General features: G+C 38.7%; 1 protein-coding gene across 1 annotated transcript in view; it reads right to left on the bottom strand.

The window, feature by feature from the left end:
• The window catches only part of fars2 (phenylalanyl-tRNA synthetase 2, mitochondrial), a 157,298-nt gene that overhangs the window by 85,317 nt on the left and 54,307 nt on the right, over window positions 1-17,674 (bottom strand). Inside the window, exons 2-4 of the mRNA XM_016282709.1 lie at window positions 11,857-12,501; window positions 9,852-10,014; window positions 9,646-9,777 (exon numbers count right to left, since the gene is read on the bottom strand). Of these exons, the coding sequence (XP_016138195.1) occupies window positions 9,646-9,777; window positions 9,852-10,014; window positions 11,857-12,483 (922 nt within the window). The 5' untranslated portion in view covers window positions 12,484-12,501. The remainder of the gene's footprint in view (window positions 1-9,645; window positions 9,778-9,851; window positions 10,015-11,856; window positions 12,502-17,674) is intronic.

Genomic DNA, 17,674 nt, shown 5'->3' with positions numbered 1-17,674 from the left:
AATCAGACCACAAACCAGAGACTCAAAACCTTAAAATGTCCTAGTCAGAAATGAAAGAGTATTCAGGATGTATTCTAGTCCACAAAATTAAAAGCTCATGTGAACACACACGCTTACTAGCTGAACCCAGTCCCAAACGTCTGAGGCTTTTCTGAAAACCTTTCCACTTGGCATCTCTCTGAAAAAACCTGTGGTTTCTGTGGTGCCCCGTGAACTGACACACAAAATGATGCAATTACATGTTGTGGTTAATTATTACATGCATATGCATAAAGATGCAGAGCATCTACAATGGTAACAAGTTTTTGTTTTTCTCTAACCACAGGCAAGAAGCAGTGGTTGCCTTACAGCATAGCAGCTAAAGCCTTGGGGTTTCTCTAATCGGAAGTTTGCAGGCTTGATCCCTGTAAGGCAAGAGCAAGGCACTTAACCCAGGGTTGCTTCAGGGGGCTTGTTCCAGTAACAATGTACGCAAGATGATACGGATAAAAACATTTTCTAAGTGAGTACACATTAAAACCCAAAGACACAAAGCATTGAGAATTCACAATTAATTAAGCTGAAAACAGGCAATACATATATTTTTTGTTCAGATTAATCTTAACACAAGAAAGCTGGAAGCTACAGTAGAATACTCCAAAAATTGAGAGCAAGAAAAATCTTTGTCTTGTCTTATCTTTAAGTGTAATGGACAAAACAAAACAAAAACAAAACAGTAAATGACATCCAGGGGGCTGTTCCATAAAACTAGTTTACCAAATAAGTCAGGCCTATTTCAGTTATTCTGACTTAGTGTCAACTTGATTTGGTTTCTGAAAGCAAAATTGCCATAGCTCAAGCTCAGTCACTCTGGCAACTTATGCTGAGAAACTAACCTGGTCCGGAGCAGGCTAACTGTCAGGCTAAGCTGAGCCCCTCTAACACTGGCCAATAGGAACGCATCGATATTATCACTGACTCTCTCACAAATTAAACAAACTTAAATTGTCGTTTATGAAACCACTTTAGTCCCGATTGATTCGTTAGGTTATTTCAAGTCAGGTTTTGGACTTTAATCCAATCTTTTCTAAGCGTCTTTTATGAAACAACGACAAATGTCTTTTATTAAGTTTAAGATATAAATGCTGCTTTGGAAAACAGCCATAGCTCCATCGTAAAATAATGTGCTGAACATCAGAATTTAAGATTATAGGAAAACGCTATGCATTTCCTTGAGTATGGATGCACTGTGAATCCACTGATTCAGCGATTTAGCCACACTATCCAGAACTATTTAGCCAAACTATTTTTTTCAACCTTTCAAGAGCCTTCCAAAGGAGTTTATCAATAGTGTACTAGCAAGCGTCCATGTTCCCACCCCGTCCTACTGACATTAATCTATCCAGTTTCCTTGAAAGCATCTTTGACAATTGCTTTCTTTCTAAAAGGAGCTCTCTCTTCCCAAGAGTGCAGCTGATCAGTCCTGAGGTTGAAGACGGCCTCAGGTGGGCAGCATGCCAGTGGTTAACACGCCTGTTTGCCATTCCAGCAGCATCGCCACATTGATTGCTGAGTCAGGCAGAGCCGTAGCCGTGTATTCGCCATGCTAACATGTGCAGCTCCCACACACACCCACTCAAACACAGTACATAGAGTTCAGATTTGAAGACACGCATAGCAACCGTGCAAGGACGCGATACATTTTTTGACACTCGAAAGACGCTAGAAATTATGCTATGCAGATTCATGCAGATTTTGCTTTGACTCTTCATATTACATAGCTGTATGTCCCGAACAATTGCTTAAAGGGAAGGTTCACCCAAAAATATGATTCATTCAAATAAATCATTTGCTCACCATATTTCATTTCAAACTCATGATTTTCTTTTTTCAGCAGAATACAAAAGAAGATTTCTGGTAATCATTTCAATTGTTTTCGTCCATATTATGAAAGGCAATAAGGTTCAAAATATTTAAGCTCCAAAAAGGACATTAAAGTTGCATGAAATTAATTCAAGAGACACCGTACATAAACACAGAACAAAGGTGACCTATTTAAGTCCATATGAAATACAAATTCACCTTCTATTTTCTATCATCTTGATCTTATTTTGAACTATTTTTTTGTTTGTTTATTTTAATTTTTTTATTTGTTTGTCTGCCAATAATTTTTCACCAAAATATCATACCTCCATTTATGCAGGACTTATCCAATCATTTTGTCTGCTTAAATTCTGTCTCTCCCTTATAAACGAGTCTAGTTTTCATTTTAGCTGGAAACTGTAGTGAATTTTATGCATAGGTATGTTTTTTTTTTAGTTTAGGCAAATGCACATTTTTCTAAGGTTGCTAAAAACCATGACATGCAGAAAATTGCAGGGACACTTGTATTTGCTGATTTAAAGATAAAAAAAATTTAATATTTGACTTGCCAAAAAATAAGCCATTCTCAAAGTACAATGATAACAGTATGTTATTTGATAAATGTAAAACCCAGTTTTTCCTCTGAATTATCTGTTTCCTGTGACCACAAGCTGTTGCATACAAAACAGCCACATGCATATTACATAACACACATCCGCACAGCCAGTCCGACTGAGATGAACTTGATTATCCCGACTGAAATTGAACATGCTACATATCACTAGCAGCTGTGGGTGCTTGTCTAAATGGGATGTAATTTAGTCCTCATTACACAATGCAAGCCTTAGGTGCTACGGCAAAGCCTTCATTTCAGTAAATAGGCCAGAGAAATAAATTGCACAACGAGGGAAACAGAGTATCTCATTCACTAATTTTCCTCTGCTTCTTCATTGCCTTCTTTCCCTCTCTGTCCTTTCGATGACTCTATTCGCTAAAGCGTCCAGAACTATTGGTCCCCCTCTCTCGGGTGTGATGGCTGAAACGGAACAGTGCACAAGCAAATGTTTGCACTAACAGTGCAAATCCGAGAGACCAGATGTGCAGGAGGCATCTGTGACCGAGTATGTGTGTTTGCCTTTTAGGAGGAAGAGAAGGCAAAGTGGTATGTATGACTGTAGGATAGACAGAACGATAGACTGAATGATAGAACGACATATAAAACAAGAGATAGATAAATTGACAGACAGACAGACAGACAGATAGATAAAATTACAGATAGAATGATAGATGGAACAATAGATAAACAGATACATACAGATAGAACGATAGAACGATAGAACGATAGAACGATAGATAGATAGATAGATAGATAGATAGATAGATAGATAGATAGATAGATAGATAGATAGATAGATAGATAGATAGATAGATAGATGAAAGAATGACAGATAGAACAATAGAACGATAGACAGAATGACAGAAGGATAGAACGATGTAACGATAGATAGAATGATAGAACGATAGATAGAATGATGGAACGATAGATAGAACAATAGTGGATGGATAGATGGATGATAGATAGATGGATTCTACATTATACCCATTGTCTAACTTGCTGCTGCTTTTGTAATACAAAGGTACATTATTTATCAGCTCAATAAAGCACTTAAAGACACTGCAACAGAGAAAGACAAAGGGTGAGGGAGAACAGAAGAAGTCTGACTGAAGGAAGGCTGACTGATTAAAAAACTGCCAGCTCGTCAAAAACGAAGCATCCTGACAGAAGCCCTGTAATGAGGCCAAAGACACATGTGCGTATGAAAGAGAGAGCTTTAAGCGGCGCCGGTCACAACTGGCACATGATTTATTCAGTGCGGGAGGGCAGGGGGTATTAAGGATTAAGACTAAGATTGAAAGCGCCACCTGAACCAGAAAGAGAGCTCAGCTGGTACCTTCCCCACCTACCAGCCGCCCCCCGCTCCCCTGCCATCCCAGAGGCCCCAGGGCGTGTGACTTGAAGGGCCGTTAATTGTCACCAAACACGGCTTTAATCACATTCCCCGGGCCCCCCGCCCTCTGGGGCGTGACTAAACCTCAACCACGCCGTTGACGCGTGCCGTCATTAACACCGGGTCCCATATGCTGCGGACAGTCCCGGCGAGGTCCCACAGGGCTCTGTCCTGGGCCCGCTGCAGAATTGATGCGTCCGGGGATTACACGCCGCACTCTAATGAATAACTAAGTGGATCTACCAGCAAACCGGTGCCGCACTGTTACCCCTCCTCCCCTTTCATTAGTGAAGCTCCGCCCCTAAACCAAACACACCACCTCTGGCACACTTACGCCACGCTTAGCATATGGCGGTCACGCTCAGAGGGGAATAAATAACCTTTCAGCTTCCCAGGACGCCCCGTTCCTGTTTTTTTCTCCTCCCCGTCTCACTCGTCCCCATACCCCCGCCGGCCGCCACACGTTTAATGCTGTCTTGCTGGCAGATTTTTATTGTCCTACCGCTCTGAAGAGAAAAGAGAGAATGTGTGAGTGTGGACGGGTGTGTGAAATGAGGGGGGTGCGAGAAGACTGAATGAGAAGTTGCCATAGCAACGGAGCCACACTGCTCTGCCGCAGTGAAGAAAGGCAGAAAGAGAGAGTTGGAAGAGTGAAAATGAGAATGGAGGGGGGAGTGAAGGAGAACGGTGGCGAGGATTTGACAGAGTCCCTGCAGTCTGGTGAGGAAGCAGGGAAGGAGAGGGCTGGGACATCGAGAGAAGTCAAAGAGGAGACTGAGTGAGAGTGAGTTTGTGTTTGCGTACGTATGATGACAGTCGATGCAGAGGAGGGTCAGTTTGTCAGCAGTTGTGGAAAAACTCTGAGACACCAGCAGTTAAGAGGGAAAAAACCCTTTCCTTCCACTTTTGATTTTTCTGGCTTTTTCGCCGAAACTGATAGCGCTGAACGTCATTGCTGGATGTTCACGTCAATTCGTAACATCATCAGAGGCAGAATGAGAAAAGTTACACTTGGTCACTATGTGGCATTTTTACTGTTCTGACAACAATCCATTAAACACAATTATAAAGATAATGTGGATAGGTTGAGACTCTCAAAGCTGAATGTCAATGCTGGTTGCTTTCATCAATTCTTAAAATCGCCAGGGGGAGAATGTGGAAAGTTACAATTGGTCACTATGTTGAATTTTTACTGTTCTGATAACAACTGAATAACAAAAAGACCAAATGTAAATGTCTTCCAATATGCATTCAATAGCAATTCGATCACTCAAATCACTTTCAGAAGATGCAGCTAGACCACATGTAAACGCACCTAGTTGTTCGGGTAACATTTGTAAACGTTTCCCCCAAACCACACATAAGGGGAGCAATCATAGATAAGACATGGATGTAGAAAGAAACAATTCTAACATTAGTTGCAATATGCCGTTAACAGAGTAAACAAAATCTTGCTGCTGGCATTGGCGTCATCGCGGATGCTAATATTTGCATATATCATGGGACCTATATATGGGATTTATATTAGTATTGCATTTATATGGCCAAGTGTAAATGAGATGTGCATAAGCAATCGGACAGCAATCTTATTCCAAGGAAAAATATGTTTGTTTGTAATCTTTCAATAAAATGTACTAACTCATTCCACCTCTGAAACATCTTTTTTGTCTCTATGCACATTCCAACCAGTCCTTTACAATAAAGGTCAGTTTACATGATCTAATCCATCCCTAGTGGATGAAGTTGGGTCCAATCCTACATTTTATTTCTCACCGAATATGCTGTATTCTCAGAAAAAATGGACAAAAGCCGTCACTGGTACGGTACCCATTCAAGGTACATTAGGTACATTATTTATCCCTAAGTACCTTAAATGTACATATTTGTACCTAAAATGTACATATTAGTACCTAAATAGTACTGGTGGATAGACTGACACTCTCCTATGTTACCATGTTTTCACAAACGTGTACATGGTCATTCAGGACAAGGGAATAAATCACACTCCCTGGTATTACTATCTGACACAATTAGAATATCAGCTATGGCTACAGTACTTAGTACTTAGACACTTGCAGCAGTTACTGACAGCCATTTTTTGACACAAATTGTGTGGGTTTGTCGAAATTCATTAAAACTGCTTCTACATTACAATGAAAACTTTGATTAAACAAGCCCTGTAACCTTCACAGGAAGGCACAGTTTGCCTAAACGCTGCCAGAATGACACGCGTGAGCGGATACGTCTGAGCAGCAAAGCCTTGAGGAGAGGAGCAAGGCCTGCTGACAGCTGTCTGGAGACACGAGGGCTTTGTTTACCCAGTTGTGAATATGCATTGCCACTCAAGTGGGTGTACACGGGGATAAAGCAGTGATTGAGTACAACCAGACAGAACAGGAAGAGAAACGCACACTTAGTAATCTGTACTCTTGTCAGACACAACACTGCGAAAGACACAAACTTTCTACTAAAGTCCAATCAAAGCAGGATTACAGGAGCCCTTGCTTTGACGATAAATACGAGAGTGGAAATCAATTTCTATATTATCATTCTAGACTCAGATTTTCATAAAAGTGGTTTACAACTCTCTGTAAAGCACTAAATTTGGTCATTCAGTCGGTCTATAATCATACCGACTGACCTCTTTGCATCCACACAGAAGGTAAAACTGAACGAAGATGTGAGGACCATAAATAGAAAGCTCTTTACAAGAAACGATTGAGTACAACCAGACAGAACAGGAAGAGAAACGCACACTTAGTAATCTGTACTCTTGTCAGACACAACACTGCGAAAGACACAAACTTTCTACTAAAGTCCAATCAAAGCAGGATTACAGGAGCCCTTGCTTTGACGATAAATACGAGAGTGGAAATCAATTTCTATATTATCATTCTAGACTCAGATTTTCATAAAAGTGGTTTACAACTCTCTGTAAAGCACTAAATTTGGTCATTCAGTCGGTCTATAATCGCACCGACTGACCTCTTTGCATCCACACAGAAGGTAAAACTGAACGAAGATGTGAGGACCATAAATAGAAAGCTCTTTACAAGAAACACTATTTTTCCATGCTGCCAAAACAATGCCGGGGAGCAGTAGCCTTCCAGCACAACGGAAGAGATGCACTTGACCATGAGTGGTTTCAAAGAGAGAGAGAGAGAGAGAGAGAGAGATGATGGGAAGGGTGGAATGGAGAATAAAAAATAAAGTGAGAGAGAGACTGGGGCTCTTAAGGACTTGCCTTCAGCTTTTAATTATTGATGGATTCAAAATGCCAGAACACACAAGAGGACCTAAAGATAAAATGCAGAAAAATATTCTTTGTCGGAGAGGGTCCACCTACTGAATACACAGACTGCATTTACAGAAATAAGAATATTCCAGTGTTAATTGGAATTTGGCCATATTCTGATTGTGCATGCACAATCCAACTGCAATAATCCAATTTAGCAACATTCAGATTACAAGACATCTGAATAAAACATTCGACATATGCCTGCATTAATCTGAATTTTGGGTCATGTAAACACCTTATTCGGAATATTCACTGTAACGGAATATTAATTTACATCTGCATATGAGCAAACAAAACTAATCCTGTGATGCAAAGCTGAATTTCCAGCATCATTACTCCAGTCTTCAGTGTCACATGATCCTTCAGAAATCATTCTAATACACAGATTTGCTGCTCAAGAAAAAAAATTATTATGATTATTATTGATGTTGAAAACAATTCTGCTACTTTATACTTTTTTTGTGGAAACTGTGATACAATTTTTTTCCAGGATTCTTTGATGAATAGAGTGTTTAAAAGTTAAAATCTTTTACTGTCACTTTTGATCAATTTATAATACTTACAAGTAATTGTTAGTAAATTACCATGCAAAATAAGTGCAAAGTTATCATTAAAAATGGAAAGTAATATGTATCATTTTCATTTAGAATGCATGAACACTTTTCAGAATAATGATAGACCTTAATTGTAAATATCAAGCAAAAGATTAAGTCAAACGTTACATGCAGAGTGAGTGTAAAATCAAGTTAACTGAGCAGTGAGAAAAAAAGCGATCACTCGCCATTGAGTGGCACTGTCGTTAATTGGCCGTTACATGTTCCACATGTCGGCGGTGCAGACTGCGGGGGACGCTGTGCTGTTTAACACAGACAGGATCGATGAAGAGAGCAGATGAGATTGAAGAATTAAGTGGCAGTGAGGAGTGAGATGACTGGGCCAGTGGAGAGGGAGGGCCGGTCATACAGGTTCATCCCAAGGGAAGGAAAACCATGTCTCTGCAGTCATGCGTGTCCTTCCCCTCCCCCTTTACTGGTGCTTGGATCTCCCTCGTGTGGGACTATCCCATCCGCTTTATGAGGGCTGGTTGCCTCACACAGCACTGCACGACACAGCCATCTACTGGCAGAGGCAGAACGCCATTCTCTCCGGTTCAAAGGTGTGGCCACTGCTCTCATGGCACAGAGAGGCCTGAAAACCTTCTAAGCATCTGCTTTTTTAGGCATCTCACACTCACTATGTGGCTGTTCCTAACAGATTACGCTGAAAAAAATTATGCTGTTTTGGATTTCTCCTTTTGACCAAATAGCAGCATCTCTTTGCTCATCCCAGAATGCACTGTGACATGCTCATCTGATGGTGGTTGGAGTCATGGGAAATGCTAAATATAAGTATATTTAATTGATTATAGGTTGTTGAGCAACAGTGTATCAGGCTGTGTGAGCATCAGTTTCTTTTGTGCTTCCCATGAAATGCAGTATTCAATCACACTTAAAACTTACTCTTAATAATGTTCATGATTAATTTTGTATCATGGTAACAGCATGTTATAAATGTAGTTTATAATATAATAGTATGTTACATATGTTTAAAAAAATCTGAATAACCATGTAGTAATGTCTATTATTGTCTATGAAATATTTTTTTTCAGCTCAGCCTCTAAATTCTAAAAACAAGTTCTTCCTTGTCTTGACTTGTTTTGGGAAACATTTTGCTATAATTTGCTATAAATACATGTTTTAACTTTAACCTACAACATTTTTTGCCACATAATAATCATGCTTTGGTAATTCAAAATGACTTTTTATTAATTTTCACAAAAGCCATAATTATATATATATTTTAAAATATATATATGAGATACTAAGTCAACATTATAAGATAATTATGTCAAAAAGTCAATGATGACAAAAACGTAAAATAAAAAAATTTAATGGAAAAGTACAAATTAAGAGATCAAGTCATATTTATGAATACAAAAAACCTACAAATTATGAGATAGAAATGCAATTACGAAAAAAAAAGATAAATCTACAGAAGTTACAATTATGAGATAAAAAGGTAAGACTGTCATAATTATGACTGAGCCATTTTTAAAAATGGGCTTTCATGTCAATCTCATGTTTAAATGACTGAAAACTATTTTGCTAACAGTATCTACACAATATCTACAGTGACGGCTGCATTTCTACCGCTGCGCAGTATGTAGTGTTTGGGATCAGTGATTTGAGAGGTTCCATGTCACGTTTTCACTGACAGCAATGACTGGAGATCGGCATCTCGACGGACTGTTGCTTGCTAATAGTCGTTTCTACTATTCGGATCATGACAGCTGCCCTGTCTGCACTCCCATTGGTGGTTGCTATAAAATCTCAGTGTGAATTTGCATAAAGTTGAACTCTGCTCATGTTTTGATGTTTAGGACTCAGCAGCTCTTATTGAAAATGGTCACTGCTTATGTAGCCAGTAGACAGCTTTATCATGTTTGCATGAGTGTACCTGAGCAGACCAGTTCCTGCTCCATCACCCCACAGCCCAGCACCTCCAACCAGTCTCCCTGGAAGCGCACCTCCATCTCGAAGGAGGGATGTGTGAAAGGGAAGTAGCAGTCCACCCAGCGGATCTCCAAATCTGCGAGACAGAAACAAACAGATGGATGAGGAGAACTGGACAGAGGAGGTGAAGAAAAATCACAGGATTCCTACCTTCCCCAAAAAGGTGTCGCACGAGGCGCGTGAGAGCCTGTTTCAGATCGAACTCCACAAGTTTGACAGCCTCCAGCGTGTGCGTCTCCTGTTTCTGAGGCGTGCGGCGGCCACCGCTCTCAAACAAAGACAGCTCCTCACCATTCTCCACTCGAGCAAACAGCTATTAGAGAGAAAACGGTTTGAAAACAAATGTGTATCTGTAACTGCACTCAGAAAGATTACGTTAAGATTTCATCATGACACTAGTCCTTAAACAGCCTCTTCATTACAGTCTGGATGCTTCAAATATTGTCTGGCAGGCAGGCTTGTCTGGCAGGTATAAACTATTGAGAACTGCTTTAAAGGTGAAGTTTTGATGCCTAAATACTAATCTTTCTCAGTTTAAGAGGAAAAACCCTTCAATGAGGGGTCGCTGAAAACCAAATGGACAAGAAATCAGTAGTAGTATTTATTATCATTAATATTATAACAATAATATATGATTAATAATACATTAAAATTCAGCATTCTGCATACTATTTTTCACATTCATTATTCAAGAATCGTTATTTGGTAAAACAGTTATATTTTTGTTTATGCTATAAGCATATTGTATCTGATCAGCAATTTATCATGTAAAAACATTGTACAGTTTGAATGTTACCTTGTTACTATGTTATTACTGTATTATTATTTTGTTATTAATTTATTATTTTTTGAATAATTAAAAATGAGGATTTTTTTTATTATTAAACATTACACATGAACCATACATAAAATAAAAAAGCTAAATATGAACATATCATACATATAATTGTATAAAATTTGTAAGATCATATAATCTACTATTCGCATTGGAATTAAAATTTCTTTGACTTTGTAACTCATGATTGCTCAAAAACAGTCCAAATTTATGACAACAACATTTTTATTTCTAACAAAACAACATCTAAACAACTTAAATATTACTCTGAAAAGTTATCAGACAAAATAAATTCATTTTACTTGCTTAAACGTTCCCTTTCAGATGAAAAAAGTGATACATTTTTCAAAGATGCAAAGGTTCGTCAACTGGCATCAAAACAAAATTCAATCCCAAATGTTTGTGAGATACGGGGAAAAGGCTAAAACAATTTTTGACACTATATAGATAATTTTACAAAAAAAGTATTCTTTGACACTTAACTGCACTCTATATATACCCAGGTCTCAACATGACCTGAACACGAAACAAGTAAAAAATGTTTTAATGGAATGAATGAATGAATGAATGAATGAATGAATGAATGAATGAATGAATGAATGAATGAATGAATGAATGAATGAATGAATGAATGAATGAATGAATGAATGATGGAATGAATGAATGAATGAATGAATGAATGAATGAATGAATGAATGAATGAATGAATGAATGAATGAATGAATGAATGAATGAATGAATGAATGAATGAATGAATGAATGAATGAATCGAAACTATAATTTTTTTAAATCATTTTTTATGCATCTCTTCCGGGGTCAAAAAGGACCCAAATGAATTGTAAGATTAATATAATAACATAATATTAATCATTATTAATATTATAATTGTAATATTGTAATATTGTATTAGTTATTATATTATATTATATCATTTTAAATTCCCAATGTACTGTAATGAAGTAATACTATTGAGAAAAATGTAGGGCCGGTTGTTTCTGTGTTCATTGGTTGTTGATTAGATGAAGGCAGAAGTGGATGAAATAGTTGGAGAAGTCCCGCATTTGTCACCACAGAGAAGTCTTTTGCTTCACCAGAAGACTGAGAAAGTAAGCCCTCAAAAAAAAAAAATGTAAATAAAAAAAATGAAATGTACATGGATGAATCGTTCACTATAAAATGCACTTATATATATATAGTCATAGTTATGAATAAAAGCTATATATAAGAGATTCCATGTCAACTTTTTTGTCACATTTCAAATTTTTTGTCACATTTCAAAGTTTTAACCAGGATCTCCTCCAATAAGGACACCATTCTAACCTCATGGTTTGAGAAAAGCCGCACTCCCTCCATCTGATGGAAGACAGGATAGTGGTTGGAGTCGATCTCATCTCGTCTATACACATCTCCAGCCAGCAGGAAGCAGTCCAGACCTGAGCGCACCAGCTCCTTCTGATGGGCGGAGGTGTGGGCCCGCAGCATGTGTATGCGGTTCAGGTAGTAATTGTCTCCTTTTTTCCGACTGGGATGGTCTGGAGGAATGAGCAAACTGTCGAAGTTCTGCTCCACTGTCACCACTGGGCTGAGGTTGTCATGTACGGAGAAGAGCGGGTTTCCCGTGCGTCCGATGTAGGAGCGGTAGAAATGGTCTTTGATGCGTTCTTTAATAAGCCACAAGGGCTGGTGCGGTCGGTTGTGAAGCTGGCAGCCAATTTTGGACAAGATTTTAGCTGTCACATTGGTCATGTCATCTCTCGGGTAGACATGGCTGAAAACTTCTATTGAGTTTCCAGTAATCCGCGGCCGAGGAGCGGAGCCATCCGTCGACAGACCCCTGCAGGGGTCCAGTTTGTGGGACAGGGCGAGAGAACCGGTCCGTTGGCAATTAGCCGGCCAGTGACGGACTGTGTGTTTGAGGAGAGTCTGGGAACTCTTGTAAAACGTCATCGCAGCTGATCCATGAGTCTGTAAGAAAAGAGAGGAAAACTTTCATAAGTGAACTCTTCAATGGTTTCAAAGTGAATAAAAACCAGTGCTAATTAGGAATGGGAAAGAATCAACCAGTGATACAACTATTTCAATAAAGTCAACTAGTCAACTAGACTTTTCTTTGCATTTATTGTAGGCATTTAAAGGTGAACTGATGTTTGATATTAAGGTCTTTCTCGTATCCAAACTTAATAAGCAGCGAAAACAATTATGTCAAAATTCTCCTGAAAACTATAGTGGATTCAAACAATTTGTGTGCCCTGTTTGCAGGGGCAGCACTATGGTTTCCGGGCCCCCTGAACATCATTGACTCGGGGCCACCACTCCCCCAATCGCACATGGAAAAGTACATTTCATAATGCAAAATATGCAGGATTCCTAAGATGCTGTCTTTAAATGTATCCTGTTTAGGAGCACTATTTAAAACACTGCTTTTGTAACATTCACTAACTTCAATGTCTGTCAGACTTCAATAAAAGGTTATAGGCTATTTATTTAGCCTGTTTATTTGTTATATCTGTCTGTTGGCTTATTAAAGGGATGCACTTATTGTCCATATACTGTTCGCTAAGAGAAAACAAGTCAATTTTTTTCAGTGCATGTTATACCATTTTTAAAAAGGTTGTCTTTATTATTTTGTTGCGACCACTTTTTATGATCCAATCAATTCCTGGTGATCAATTAAAAAAAAAAAGTTGTGAAAATGTTTAGCATTGATCAATCGACTACTGATCAGCAACCCACTGACTGGTAGATTTTGCACAAAATGCTAATGCTACATGACATGTTAAGAGCAAATACATGAACCCATTTGATGTCTGCTATTGTAGCCTCTCTGTATTGCTCTGGCAATAAACGCTGTTGTACATGCAATGGAGATTCTCAGGCATGCCGGGCTTTAGTAGAGCAGTGTGAGAGTTAGATTCCATTACTGGGATGTCAGATGAGCTCGCGCACAAGGGACTTAACCTCAGAAACCTCTGGTGAGATGTGTGGTGCCTGTTCTAACTTGTGACATAGGAAAGATGAGAGAGCTGATGGAAATAGCAGGTGAGAGCTCGTGCCCTCGTGACTGTTTCAGATGGTAATACCACAGTACTGGGTGATTACCTTAATCATGTACCATAGTATTTACATGTGGTAGATTTTGCACAAAATGCTAATGCTACATGACATGTTAAGAGCAAATACATGAACCCATTTGATGTCTGCTATTGTAGCCTCTCTGTATTGCTCTGGCAATAAACGCTGTTGTACATGCAATGGAGATTCTCAGGCATGCCGGGCTTTAGTAGAGCAGTGTGAGAGTTAGATTCCATTACTGGGATGTCAGATGAGCTCGCGCACAAGGGACTTAACCTCAGAAACCTCTGGTGAGATGTGTGGTGCCTGTTCTAACTTGTGACATAGGAAAGATGAGAGAGCTGATGGAAATAGCAGGTGAGAGCTCATGCCCTCGTGACTGTTTCAGATGGTAATACCACAGTACTGGGTGATTACCTTAATCATGTACCATAGTATTTACATGGTACAATGCCACGACCATGGTGCATCTACTAAATGTCATTACCCTGATGTCAAGACACCTTAGAGGATACCATTGTACAAGTATGGCAAATGCTATTCACACGATATATATTCCAGTAAAACATGGTAATATGGTACTTTAAAGCAATTTGAAGAAAGTCGTGGTACAAAAAAAACCCTCCTTAATCATGGCATTGTATTTCAGGGTACTATAAAGAATACCATGGTTTACTATGGCACATGGTATTCCCATTGTATACATCAATACACTTTACAAAAAATAACAACAATGCATTACCATGGGAGACCAAGTTACATATCATAGAATACCATGGCACAACTATGGTGCATGTTGAAAGAACCATGCTATTCTTGCAATGGCATTTTAAGGTAATTTACTTCAAATAATGGTAAGACTTGTATGTTTGGTATGAAACATGTCCCAAAAATCAATAGTTTGTGCAACTTTTGTCACTGTCTATTCCAGTTGCCCTATTTGGGAGTTTCTGTAATATATAGCCATCTTTTCCTTTCCCTTTCTTGTCTGGCCCCTCTATTAAGTCACCTGCTCTCACCCCACTGCATCCCTCCCCACTCATTCTTTCTCCCCATTCCTCTCTCTTTCTCTCTCTCAGAGAGCATTTAGCGTGCTGCAGGTTTGGCTCAGGTGCTGGGTGTTCTGAGGACACAGGGGAGAGCAGGGCTGTATTTATCCCAGACTAACCGTTCTTCTTTCTCTCAGCCCATTGCAAATATTTGCTTTGGCCAAGCAATATTTTATGAGGCAGAAAGAAAAGACAGACTCATTTTTTTCCTCCCCTCTCATCACTCTTTGTCTCTGGATCCAGTGAGCAGCACAAAATAGAGGCACTGTCACTCTGAGAGACTTATGCACTCTCAGGTACACAAGCATACTGTCAAGACTAAGAGCGTTAGGAGAAGAGAGTGTGTATCACTGCAGTGTCATTGCAGATGCTGCTCCAGTTAAGACCTCGCTTTTAGCGACCTCGATTTTTATCAGATGAAAACAGGATGGTATTTTGATAATACAATACCAGTCCAAACGTTTGGACACAATTGAATGAATTCAAGTTTCGTAGGAACGCCTTACTGAAGGCTGACACTTTAGACAAAAAAAGAAGTCTGTTTCCACCACTGAATAAAAAAAATTAAAAAAAATAAGTAATTGCAACTTTTTATCTCACAAGTCATAATTACAATTTTAGGAGGACATAGTACCATGGTACTAACATTGTATTCTTGAAAGAACTGTGGAGTATTAGCAGTTATAGCAGTTTTGCTTTAAAAGCTAAATTCATCCATTTTTGACTTCAGGGTTTGTGCATAGTGAAATGCGAATGTTCTAACAACAGCTGTGGGGCAATCTAGTTTTATTAGAGCAGAGGCGATAATGATGACCGGGGTCTGAGAATTATCATAAATTATATAAAATCCTGATCCACTGATCATGCTGCTAACCTGAAGAAGCCAAAATCTCACTGAGACTCTGAGTCAGCCCCCACATAGATCGTTTCCAACATGAAGAAGGCAAAAGTGCCGCCACCAAGCGTTTGTTTGTCCGCAGTAATTAGAACCCTTAGTGTCTTGGCTAATTAGAACAGTGTGGCATTGTGAATGTAGTTTACCCAAAAAGCTCATCAGAATAGATTTGGGGAGATGTTGTATTACATCACTTGCTCACCAGTGGATCCTCTGCAGTGAATGGGTGCCGTCAGAATGAGAGTCCAAACAGCTGATAAAAACACCACAATAATCCACACTCCAGTCCATCAGTTAATGTCTTGTGAAGTGAAAAGTTGTGTGTTTGTATGAAACAAATTCATCATTCAGGCATTTTAACTTTAAACCTTTGAGTCTGGCAAAATATAATCCATAATAATGCTTCCTCCAGTGAAAAAGTCCATCCCTTGTTGTCCTCTAATATCAAAATCCACCAACATATTTGTTTAGAACAGTTTTGGACTGTTTTCGCTTAATTGCAAACAGTGTTTGATCTGTGCAGATTTCTCTCCTGATTCAGATAAGACAAGTTTTTCACCAGAGAAAGCAATATTATGTATAGTGGACTCATATTTTAGCAGCCATGGCTTGCACTTAAAAATATCTTGAAGAATGCATTTGTTTCTTTAAAAAATTAGCTTTTGGCTTCATAAGATGGTAACTGATGGACTGGAGTGGTGTGGATTACTTGTGGATTATTGTAATGTTTTTATCAGCTGTTTAGACTCTAATTCTGACGGCACCCATTCACTGCAGATGATCTATTGGTGAGCAAGTGATGTAATGCTACATTTCTCCAAACCTGATGAAGAAACACACACATCTACATCTTGGAAGGCTGAGGGTGATTACATTTCAATACATTTTGGGGGTGAACTATTCCTTTAACTTTAAAAAAAGGTGAGGTTTGAGGTGAGACAGGGAAACCTCACCTGACTGCAGATCCGGCCAACATCATGTCTTAACTACTACAACAAAAGTCCGAGTGGGCGTGTGAGAAGATGGAAGAGTCTTCTAGCACAGAAGACACACGTCTGTATTAATTAGGCCTGGCGAGCGGGCGCAGAGGTTAATGAAGTCAGTTTCATGTTCTTCTATCTGGTCACATCTGCTGCTCAGTATGTGCTGAAGAGTCAAAGTTCATTCATCCACCTGCGACAACTCAGCATGCATGCAGCAAGATATACAATATTTACCCTCATCGGAAAGACTTTTCTCAAGAGTTTCAAATTTGCTGCAAAGTCGAGAACTGGAGAACCTTATCATACTCCCCAATTTGATGAGTTTATGGCCCCTCCGCGAGTGGAGAATGCACCAAAATATTGGCTAAAACCAAAAACTGAAAGAAAAAAATTTAAAGGAAAATTGTGTTTTTTAACAACTACCAATTATATTGAAGTTATGCATTTAGTTTGAATAAATACATAAATACATGTAATCATATGAGTTAAATTATATAAAATAAATCAAATAAATTAATTAATGTGTACATATATGTAATCATATATGCATTAATGTTAAAATTAGATCTCTCAAAATTACGTATTTGAATTATGCTACACAATGTTACTGAATTGCAAAATTCACTGAAAACTTTGTGATCAGTAAGGGAGTTTTTATATTTGAGTGATTTTATTCTAAAATTATTTGGTGGCTGAAATATTGCTGCATCCCTAATGGGATGGATTTCTGCATGTTGTAGTTCAGTGAAATGAAATAAATGAAATCAAATCTCATAGCTTAGCTGCAGTGCTCAGATGATGTCACTGTTATGCTGCCAAACAAGCCAGTGTAACACAGAAACACACAGAGCTCAACAGAACTGAACTAGACAAAATGCAGGAGTCTCAAGATGTGTTTTTAGCACCTAGGCTTGTCGCTACTCACCAAAGATTCCTGATCACAGACACATTTATTTCTTATTTCTTTTATAGCAAACAAAAACAAAACAAAGAACATCTCCTCCACAATTATAATGCTCTTCCACCATTATTACAAAACAAAACAAAGCAAAAAACAAAACAGCTCCTCCACAACTGTAAATATTTCATACCAAACAAACGCTCCTCCACCCTGATAACTCTTTTATACCAAACAAAAA

This window comes from Sinocyclocheilus grahami, unplaced genomic scaffold, assembly GCF_001515645.1.
Source record: "Sinocyclocheilus grahami isolate Dianchi unplaced genomic scaffold, SAMN03320097.WGS_v1.1 scaffold164.1, whole genome shotgun sequence".
In the NCBI taxonomy this organism is placed as follows: Eukaryota; Metazoa; Chordata; class Actinopteri; order Cypriniformes; family Cyprinidae; genus Sinocyclocheilus; species Sinocyclocheilus grahami.
The sequence above is the reverse complement of the archived record's forward strand: the minus strand, read 5'-3'. Positions and strand labels throughout refer to the sequence as shown.